Genomic DNA, 11312 nt, shown 5'->3' with positions numbered 1-11312 from the left:
ACGCTAGAGTAGACTCGCGAAAAGTGTATAAGACACTTTTAAGATCAACTAAATAGCTAAGCCCAAGGGAAGTCGTTCGGGGAGGCCCTCCCTAATTCCACAAGGGTGAGAAGAAACACACACGATAACGAAACGTTGAATCATGTAGAACTCGTAGGGTAAATGCAAAGCAAATTAGGAAGAATATGCAGTAAGCTAAGCGAAGAGGTAAGCAACGTTAGACTATACTACAACTACTAAACGTGTTATTTCTACTACTACACTACTACTACATACAAAAAAAATAAAAACATCTACAATCAACAATTACTTCAAATAAAGTGAACAAAAATAAGCATGCAAAATAAAAACTAATTCAAATTAACTACAAATAACTACAAAAAAACATGCAAAATAAAAAATTAATTTGAATAAAATCAACTTAATGAATTTTACTAGATGGAGCATGCAAGATAAAGAACTATTTCAACTACGGGGTCATCTTTGTCTTCTCCAGCGTCGATCTGAAACAGATACGGTAGTAATAGATTAATAAAGAGCAATTAAAATTAACTATTATCAAGTTTCTCACCTTAATTAACTGTAGACTGCTACCTCTCAATGTTTGCAGGTGTAAAAAGCAAACCAAATCCAGAATACCACGGCAGAAAGTCTGCTGTTCAAATAAGTCTCCAGTTAACTGCATAGGTTGCAAGGTGAAGATACAAATAGCAAATCAAAACCAAGACCAGAAGAGAAAACACCCATGTAGACATTGGCCGTTTCAGTACAGCCAAACTGAACTCATTTGTTCGATAATCTGCAGAGATGGACAAAAAGTATATTAATTACACTATTAAGTAAGGAAAGAATTAAACACACCCAAAAATAAGCACCAAAAAGCAAGTAAAATTGCTGAATCATAATAAAATGGCGACAAATGTTATTGACACCATGACCATAGATCATGACATAAATATGGATAGTCATAGATGCACGATAATACGTCAATTTATACTCTCAACCATAGACATATAATAATATAGTAGTATACGTCGATGATCTCAATAGATTTTTAAAAAAATTAAATACCGTAGATACACGTTAACCTCAATTTACACTGTACAAAAGATAATTGGTTATTATTAACACATAAAGAGCAACTAATATGACGTCATGCATTCTCACCTTTAACTGCAGGAAGTAGTATTTTAAAGTCTCCAAGTGTAATGGGCAAGCCAAATCCAACAGGAAAACCACTGCAGACAACCTGTTGTTTCAGTCCTTTCTAAACTAATTTCCAGTTGCCTCCTCCTCGAAAGTTCAAAATTAACTCCATAATGTTGCAAAGTGATGACATCAAAAGTATACATTACTTCAGTAGCATCAAAATTAACTGCAATTCCTTCTCTTTTGTTGGACAATCTATAGAAAAAGAGAAGTTAAATTAATTAATTACTATTTTTAAGGCATGTAAATCACAAATAGTTTAATGTGACGATGTGATGATAAAGTTACAGATTGGTGCAAATAAAAAAAGTAGATACCCAATGTACCACTACCGATTAACAAAATTAACAGCTACTATGTTAAATTGTAACATTTAAAACCACTATTCGCGCATATAAAAATGCAAAAATATTATTTTATTTTATTACAAAATGAACTAGGAAATTTTTGAAAAAAAAAAACATTTACTTTCTAACGAAAAAGTTAGTTGCATCTGAAATTATAAATTATTCACACTCCATCTTTTATTGCAAAAGTTAAAAAGTATCTATAATAAATCTCCTAAATTACACAAAAGCTTCCTTTCTATTCTCTGAAACGTTTCTTAATGAACAACAATTAGTAATATCATTAAAATGATGATGAATTACCTGAAATATGTATTGGGAATTGTTTTTCTTTTTTGACAAACAGTCCTGTTACAATGATAAACAAAGTGTTTCGGAATAAAATTAGCAATCATTACGTAAAATAATTATCAGTTTGCCAAGCCTTTTCATTTTATCTTCTAAATTAAAAGTTTTGCAATTACCCTTATTGTTTCTGCTTCCAGCGAATAAAAGGATACTGCTCCATACTGGGATGCAGTGTGGACTACTACAATCACAAACTAACTGCACATCATGTCCAATGTTTGTGTAATATTCCTGTTAAACAATTAAAACAATATTTAAACATGTAACTTAAGACTCAAAAGCAAAAAATGTGATAATAGACCGAGGAAAAGTTATGAACAAGTGAGTTCCTTTGTAGTGATTTGGTATGCAACAGTTGACAGGTTATAATATATCGTTTTTAATTGATTTATAAACATTCACAACAAGCTTTTGTCAACTCACAGATTACTAATTCTGCAATGTTCTACAGATATTTATACTGTTACTACACTAAGGTTTATTTAATTTTTTTTTGCATTAAAGTCACAGTAAATTCAACACAAGCACCTATTCCAAATGAACAGAAGACCAAATTTATAATCTAAATAATTATTGCTGTCTTTTTGATAGTTACCGTTTCATCAAATTGTTTAATTTTAAATTAAAAGTGCATAAAAACGTTATACAATGATAAATAAACAAAATATAAATTTATACTGAATTGACTACTAATAGCACATATTCAAACTGTGAATATGAATCGTTGGTTAATAAGCATAAACGTTCAACACTTAAAATCAGAAAATCCACATATCATACCTACCATAATATATGTTACATTTATTTTGTTTTAAAAGGTTTAGAGCCTGTTAGCCAAATAAACAAACAAGAAATAAATAAAACTGTTTTATGTGAAATTTTAGGTATTATTAATATTTTCTTTACTTCATTCTATAGAACTTTTTTTCATTTTCTAGCATGAACATACTTATAGTAAAGAATTATGAATGTTTTTTTCTGATATTAAATGAATCTTTTCTTGGTCTATGTATTCTCACTTACATAATGTCCCAAGGTAAAGAAGTTTCACAAGAAGGATACCATCATACCAATAAAAGCGAAGTAAATTCAATTGCTCTTCTTATTCACAACTGAAACTGAGCTAGAAAAAACAACCAAAATAGATTAAACACAGATTAAGTACGCTACTAAATTAATAAGATATAATAAACAGCTAACAATTGGTCTAATTATTTGACAAACAACCTTACCTTTTGATCCAATTTGTTTGTGTTTCTATACCAGTCACAGAGCTTTCTTTTTCATCATACAATCGTTCCTACCTCCACACTTCATTCTGGACCCTTCCCATAAAACACATTGATAAGAAGAGGTCCCAAAACAGCACTAATTGCTTGATATACTGTACCATTTTCTGAAAAGAAAATGACTTTACCCACGTTATAATATTATAAAAAATCAAACATTGATAATTTAAGCCGAATCTAGCAAAATCAAGCTATATTTTGAAACCGCGTGTGCTTAACATTCTGGGGAGATACTATAAATAATAAGCACTCCGAAAAAACAATGTGCATATTGTAATCAGCTGTATAGCTTAATTAATCAGATTTCGACTATTCCATGACTTCAAGCAGAAATTTTTACACAAGAATTTTAATTACTTACGAAACCCACCAAATTATCTAACCTTAACCATTTTACTATATTGTGGAAGAGATATTATTTTTGTATTATATTAGTCTACTAGGACCATAGATATGATTAAGTCCCAAAAACGTCTAATAATAGAACTTCACTGCAATAGTGTCCAAACTACCGGGGTCCATGCTTTTAATTAAAAAAAATTGTTATTGCATTGTTCAATACAGTATTTCATTTCGTTTGTGTAAATATCAGCATTTTAATAATGTAAAATAAGAACTTGTTAATACTTTTAAATAAAATTTAACCAAAACTTAACCGATAGAATCTATGGTTGTTTCAATGCATAATGACGTCAATTTTTAGTAAAGTAAAATATGGTAAAAAGTAACGTTTATGGTAATTAATACGGTCAATTCAATTCTGAATTTTTATAATTTGAAAGTGGTTTTAAGTTAGATTTCTAAGTTTACTAATATTGTTATTATCATTACTGTTGAACGGTTTAATAACGAATTACTTTTCCATCTTCTTGATATGTCAGCTCCGGTAGTAATAAGTGCTACCGCAAAACATTCTGCTACTGTAAGTGCCTTTTTAACTGTCAATAATATATTTCATTTTTATAATTTTTCAGTTAATTTTTCTTCATGGATTGGGGGATACAGGGTATGTAACTAGAATGCATAAAATAAGAGTAATTCTTCCTTTTGAACTATTTTAACCTCATTTATTTAAGGCAAGGATGGGCAAGTGCAATGGCTGCTATTCGTCAGCCTCACGTAAAAGTGGTGTGTCCAACAGCTCCTACCATGCCAGTTACTTTAAACGCTGGTTTTCGAATGCCTAGCTGGTTTGACTTGATTACATTAGATGCTTCTGGTTCCGAAGATGAAGAAGGTAAAGAACCAAAAACTGGCTAGTATAGTTTTGAAGTATATGTTTTCCAATACATTTCAGCATGTACTGTAGCTAACTTTATATGTAAACATAAGTTGTTTATAAAAATATTTATGCAACAGTTGCTAGGTCTGATAAAATCCAAGACTATTGCATGTTTGCTTTTTTCACATTAAACTGTTAACTTATCAAGTGGAAATTACATATATTGCTGTTTATGAAAAATAAGAGGATTATCAAATTTGTTATCAAGGAATACGTCAGGCAGCTAGCAACATTCATGCAATGATAGAAAATGAGGTAAAGGGGGGCATTCCTGCTGATAGAATATTGCTGGGAGGATTTTCACAAGGGGGTGGATTGGCACTTTACTCTGCACTCACTTATCCTTCAAAATTGGCAGGTGTTATTGCTTTATCCTGCTGGTTGCCTTTACGTAAAACATTTCCAGCAGAACAAAGATGTCCTCCAGAAATACCAGTAAGCATTTACCCTGTTGTTTCTTTTTTTATGATATAATTTTTTTCTTGCAAATTTTGTAGGTGCTTCAATGTCATGGTGACTGTGATCCTGTCGTTCCTTATAAATGGGGTCAGATGACAGCATCTCTTTTAAAAACATTACTTAAATCTCCAGAATTTAAAACATACAAAGGTCTAATGCATACTTCGTCTGATGAAGAGCTCCAAGATATGAAAGTGTTTGTTAGCAAACATTTACCTAATATGTAAAACTTAATTCATTTCAGAAAAAAAAAGGATCCTAGAATCTGCGGCTCCTTTTACCTCTTGAGCATGTGTTTAGTCAAATTGTATTTATTTTATTCCTTTATTTACATTCCTAGGATAAAAATGTTGAAATATTATTACAATTTAAGGAACAAGTTTTAAAAGTATTAAAAGGTACTATTAACGACCTCCTTTTTTGTTGGAATCATAACAATATACAATTAAATTGAGCAATAAATAATTGTCTCATACTGTAGTTGTATTATTTTTTGTATCAGTTACTGAGTAAATAAAGCCTAACAATAAAATATTGGTGTTTTGATTTTTTCTTATTACTTATATGTAGCAGGATGTTTTGAAAGGCAAAATAAAAATAAAATGAAAATCGTTTGTGTAAAGTTATTCTATCTAAAGAGATTCTGACTACAGTGTTGGTTTACTATTGATCATAACACGAAAATTTTAATGGATTAATGTATATCAAACTATATTTTTTGAGAAACTTACATCCTTATAAACACATATTTATTTATTGCAAGATTGAGTAAGTAATTAACATTATTTGCCTAATAATTTTCTTACATCAAGCCCAGTATTTTTGTAATATATTAATTTTTATATACAAAATTTTCTTCTTAAACAGAAGCAAGGTACTAGTGAACTGTAACCACCTTTTTTACTGTATGTGTATATTTTTGTTTTATATCTGAATGACATTCAGGATATCGGACATAATTTTGTCCAATTTATTTTCAGAATGTTCATCAAACCAGGTAACATTTGGAATATTTTCTTCAACATCTTTCTTTTGTTGAAGATGCTGAGGCCAAACGTACTTTTCAAAATAACCTGGGACATCAGGAGGTATATAAGATCGTTTCATACGTCTGCTGTAACATTCATCTTTGGTCAATGAAATATAATATTTCAAATCACAAAGATCAGCTACAGGACGATAATTAAAAATACAGAAACCTTCAATGATTAGTATACTAATATTATTACTGGTTAATTTTTCTCTAATGGTTTCTACAATATGTTTACTACTCAAAGTTGTCTCACCATTGAATTTATTAAGAATAAAATCTCCCTTTCTCTTTTGTACCATAATGTTGATGTCCTTTAACATTTTTTCCATGTCCAGACTTCCAAGGCTATCAAAATTTTTATGCTTTAAGTCAGGTATATCTTCCAATCTTGGATCATCTGCTTCAAAAAAATAATCGTCCTGCGATATGACTTTTGAATGGATCGGAAATTTATCGTGTAAATTATTTGCCAAAGTTGTCTTTCCACCGCATGTTGTTCCACTTATACCAATTATTAACCACTTTTCACACATCTCAATTAAAATACTAATCTGCGAAAAAACGAGGATATGATGATAATACATCTGATTATGTAATACTTATCATGCTGATAAATTTAAACTAAAAAGGAATGAGTTTAAGCACCTCTAAACTTCAATACAGTAACCAATTTTATAATGCTTAATCCTTAACCATTTGTTTAACTTTTTAAGTAATGTTCAACTTTGCAAAACATGTTTATACTGTTTTCGTTTTAACCTCATTTTTACCAAATTGCTTAAATATCTGTCGTCACGAGTTTTTCTTTTGTAAATAAACGTTGATACAAATCATCTTAATACTCATAAACACGTTCCTTGTCTGGTACTTAATCGGATAATTGTTTAAACAAACACGTGTGTATATCATATGCACCATAGACAAACATTACATTTTGCGTTAGCTTCTTTTTATGCGCAAATTTGAGTAAATTGTTTGGCTAATAATACGAAATATATAGGGTGATCAACGGAAAATAAAATAAGAAAAACATTTTAAACATTATTACGATACGTTCCTTTACTAAATGTAATAATAAACATTCTACTTTACTTTACTTTTGCTTCTTAAAATTTAAAAATGACGAAAATATTCTTTAGGCTTATCATTTGAAAAACTTAACAATGACGTACAAAAATTATGTTGTGAAAATACTAAGCAGCTTTAGGCATCATTTTGCCAGTTACAAAATGATGAATAAATAATCAATCGATATTATAGAAACCACAATTTTTTGATTAAATTAATTTACTAATAAAATCAGATTAATATGAAAACCTTCATTGATCTACTAGTTTACAGTGGTACCGCCCCTTAGTAGATACTAAAGCTTTATCGGGGGGCAGTAGCAGATCCTGACACAAATGGAGCAGTCAAGCCAGTAAAATTAATTACATGTAATAATTCTTTTTTATAGTGACTGAATTCTTTTTACTTTAAATGCAATTATAAATAAAAGAATTCAACAAACTAAGTTTAATAACTTTAGGTGTTCTAAAGGTACTCAATTTTACCCTACCGCTTGCTATTTTCATAAATAAATAGACAAATTAGGTACCCCCACGTAACAATATTTTAATATTTGTAGTCTAGGATTATGAGAACACCGATGGAGTTATTTATTCGCTAACAAGTGTGGTTGATTGACTCAGTGAACGTAGCAAGGGCGTCTTTTTATTGTATTAAGAACTCCAGAACCACAGCTGTTGGCAAAACGTTGAGTAAACGACCTTAACGGTGTTCTTACCGAATAAATCAATTTTAGACAATGGCCATTAGGCATTTGGAGCACCATTCTGATAACAGTGGCCGTGAAAGCCTTAGCTTTTTAGTCCTTTACCATCTCTAAAATACTGGTCAATTACTTTGGTATAAACCACGAACATTAATTTCTTAAAACGAAAATTTAACCATTTACAAACGTGATATACATGTATTAAGCAACTCAGTGGTGGAGTCTCAGTATTTTTCAAGGAAGGAATAGGAATCAAAAAGCAAATAAAACAAAAATATTGAAGCTTTGGCATATTTGACATTTTATTATTAGAAGTAAATTAACTGCTTTAAAGAACCTCATTCTTAATTTATTATTTTATTCCCTATCCGTATTAAGTTAATAGCGGGTATTTTAATAACGAACTCAATGATTAGCTTAAAATATGTATTTATGTATGAGTGCGCGTATAGTTCATTGCCTTTTCGCCATTTAAGCAAACCAAAACCATACTTCAAATATTTATATTTGCAATTTTTATGACATCTTAGTGTTACTCAACAGTTGCAACGCTTCAACACAAACAAAATTTATAAACCACATTATAATTAGTTAATATTAGAATGGGGGTGTAAACAATTAAAGCGCATTAGTATTATGTAGATAAATTGCAATTATGTATATGTATAACTCCAACAGAACTGATATGTGATATATGTATGCATACTTATATTATAGAAATTGAAAATAAAAGTTCACTTTCTCGTCGCAATAATAAAAACTGACTTTGAACGTAGACCGAAAACAGAAAAAAAATCAATTCTATTACCGATTGATGCAGCTGCTGTTTGACAAACCTATCGAACCCTTAATCATATTATCACTTAATAAATATACCACAAGTAAAGGTAACTATTCACTTAAATAATTAACAGTGGTTCCCGTGGGATCGTGAGAACCCATTAGTCTCTTAATTATAAAGTACAGATTGTTTCCTACTGTACAATCTAAAATATATATATTTACATTTGTACAAGATTGACCTCCGATCAAACTTTGCTAATCACCTGGATGTTCGGGGCATGAACGATTCACCTCAAACCATTGGTCTATGCATCTGAAAAAAAAAAGGTAAAAATTAATTCCTTCGTTATATTTACTGTCAAGTCATGGCAGTATACACATATGTAAATCGTCATTTATTGATATTTACTGTAAACAGTAGCGTTTCAGACTGACTGACTGAGTGCTGATGAGAACTAATAAATTCGACGTCGTAGGTTTCCATAAATTACCGACTAAAAACTTAATAATGTACTACAGCACTATCAATAGATAATGATATGCAGCCAATGATTTGATATTATATCAACTAGCTTTTAGAGAGCAAATTTTATTTGTTCGGTGATTGATTCAAAGTGGGTATGGCGTGCTCATGGGAACTAATGGGTTCAAAATCGCGATTTACGTCTAGTCGGTTCAGTAAGTTATTGACCAAAAAGATACTGTTTTTGTTTTTTTGACCAAATCGGAAACATGGCGAGTATACATGGTGTCTCGAAAAGTACGCAATATTCTCTGAATGCAAGATCGTCTGCAGCATAAAAATTTGATTTACTATACTATACAGTGTTCGAACATTGAAATAAGGTTTCATTTAAACGCCAGCCATATAAAAGATGGATCCAATTGAAAAATTATTCAGAATGCCAAAATATGAAGCTATGCAAATACCTGGGCTATATATTTTTTGACATAACTTTTTTCGATTAGTCCCATATTACATTGGCCTGTCATTTAAACGAAACTGTTTTTTTTTTCATTTTCGAACACTGTACAGTACATTGGGAGCAAGTTTTCTTCGAAAAATTTTTCAATTACAATCACTATTGGGACGCAATTAGCATATTTCGTATTTTTTTATCCACCCTGTATAAACTCGTTTTAATGACTGACTATTTTAATAGAAAACGTAGTAGTACCTATTCAATTTTAAAATAATAAAATACGGGGAAAGATTTCCATTTAATTCCCTTGGACTAACAAGACTATAACAAATTACAATAAAAATTAAATGGAACATACAGATTGATTGAATAAAGACAAATCATTCTTATTGAACGAACGATACATACTAATAAATAGATGCCTCAGACTAAGTTAGTACTGATAAAATTCGTGCATGACAGACTGATTCATCCAAAATCAGCTCATCTCTTACACTAAATCGAATGTACACTATACATACAAGTTCTTCCCCCCATTAGTCACTGTGAGTTCGAAACTGTTAGTACCATTGCTTCGAGTGGTCTAAATTTACTTTTGTGAACAATTTGTTTAATCACTTGGTTTGTGTTAAAATTGTTTGAAATATTAAATTTGAAGGAATTGTTTGTGAATAGGTATGCAACACATCGTACACTCCAGCATAAGAAATTGCTCATACTAACTACTTAATACTACTTTGCCCTATACTAACAGCACTCATAATTTCATTTATATCTAATACAAGATCTTCCCCCTTAACAGTCATTGTGAGCTCAAAACTGTTAACACCATTGCTTCAAGTGGTCGAAATTCACTTTTGTGAACAATTTGTTTAATCACTTTCTTTGTTAAAAATTGTTTAAAAAAATAAAATTAAAGGAATTGTTTGTAAATACGTATGCAACACATTGTACACTCCAGCATAAGAAATTGCTCATACTAACTACCTAATACTACTTTGCCCTGTACTAACAGCACTCATAATTTCATTTATATCTAATACAAGATCTTCCCCCTTATCAGTTATTGTGAACTCGAAACTGTTAACATCATTGCTTCAAGTGGTTGAAATTCACTTTTGTGAACAATTTGTTTAATCACTTTGTGCTAAAAATTGTTTGAAAAGTTGCATTTAAAGGNTTTTATTCAAGATGCTTATGTTAATTGGTACCATTTTCACAAAATTTAAAATATATTTTTTCGTTTTAATAACTACATATTTCCATCATTTATGTACTTATAAAATGAATAATTAGTTAATTGTAACTATTCCTTAATGTACTAATTTTGGTCAGCGATTATTATAATTTATAGTTTAAGTGATCATTCCCGTAAATACACATACATGAATAAACAAATAATAAAATTAATAAATAAATTATTATACTGAAGTTTCAGATTCCCCCATATTATTTATTGCAATTCTTTCATGCTCACGTTGATGTCTCAAATATATGTCAAAGATCATCGACGACCACAAGAATATTTGTTTAACATTGTTTCTTCTAGATAAACGCTACCCTAGTCCTTTTCTGTATCCACCCCTGACAATGTGTCTACAAAATTTCATGATTATCGATTGAATAATTAAGGTGTGAAATCGAACACAAAAACTATTTTTTTTATCTCTCGGGAACAATATTTTTTCTTCTAGATAAAAGGCACCCTCGGCCTTTTCTGTATCCTCCCTGACAATGTGTCTACAAAATTTCATGATTATCGATTGAGTTATTAAGGCGTGAAATCGAACACAAAAACTATTTTTTTTATCTCTCGGGAACAGTATTATTTTTCTGGATAAAAGGTACCCTATGTCCTTTTGTGT

The 11312-nt window shown here is 30.3% G+C and overlaps 2 protein-coding genes and 1 long non-coding RNA gene across 4 annotated transcripts; 1 reads left to right on the top strand and 2 right to left on the bottom strand.

Annotated features, from left to right (window-relative positions):
• Positions 1 to 464: 464 nt before the first annotated feature.
• Positions 465 to 3228, bottom strand: LOC108744654. The gene is made up of 6 exons (XR_003231163.1): positions 3137 to 3228; positions 2928 to 3027; positions 2021 to 2135; positions 1168 to 1404; positions 572 to 799; positions 465 to 503 (listed from the first exon to the last, which is right to left on the bottom strand). It is a non-coding gene; the product is annotated as an uncharacterized LOC108744654 (long non-coding RNA).
• A 658-nt stretch (positions 3229 to 3886) lies between these two features.
• Positions 3887 to 5466, top strand: LOC108744649 (acyl-protein thioesterase 1). Its single transcript, XM_018480516.2, has 5 exons — positions 3887 to 4115; positions 4168 to 4199; positions 4270 to 4430; positions 4684 to 4910; positions 4973 to 5466. The coding sequence occupies exons 1-5, from the start codon at positions 4068 to 4070 to the stop codon at positions 5159 to 5161; spliced, it is 657 nt and encodes a 218-aa protein (XP_018336018.1). The 5' UTR covers positions 3887 to 4067; the 3' UTR covers positions 5162 to 5466.
• An 80-nt stretch (positions 5467 to 5546) lies between these two features.
• LOC108744650 (nicotinamide riboside kinase 1) lies at positions 5547 to 10066 on the bottom strand. Of its 2 annotated transcripts, none has more exons than XM_025974702.1 (2): positions 8747 to 10066; positions 5547 to 6518 (listed from the first exon to the last, which is right to left on the bottom strand). In XM_025974702.1, exon 2 carries the CDS (start codon positions 6498 to 6500, stop codon positions 5859 to 5861), a length of 642 nt encoding a protein of 213 aa, XP_025830487.1. In that variant the 5' UTR covers positions 6501 to 6518; positions 8747 to 10066; the 3' UTR covers positions 5547 to 5858. The 2 variants fall into 2 exon arrangements, with proteins under 2 accessions (XP_025830487.1, XP_018336019.1); XM_018480517.1 differs by lacking the exon at positions 8747 to 10066 and adding an exon at positions 6613 to 7002.
• Positions 10067 to 11312: the final 1246 nt, after the last annotated feature.

Source organism: Agrilus planipennis, unplaced genomic scaffold, assembly GCF_000699045.2.
Source record: "Agrilus planipennis isolate EAB-ADULT unplaced genomic scaffold, Apla_2.0 scaffold16, whole genome shotgun sequence".
Classification (NCBI taxonomy): Eukaryota; Metazoa; Arthropoda; class Insecta; order Coleoptera; family Buprestidae; genus Agrilus; species Agrilus planipennis.
This window is presented reverse-complemented; position numbering and strand designations above follow the sequence as displayed.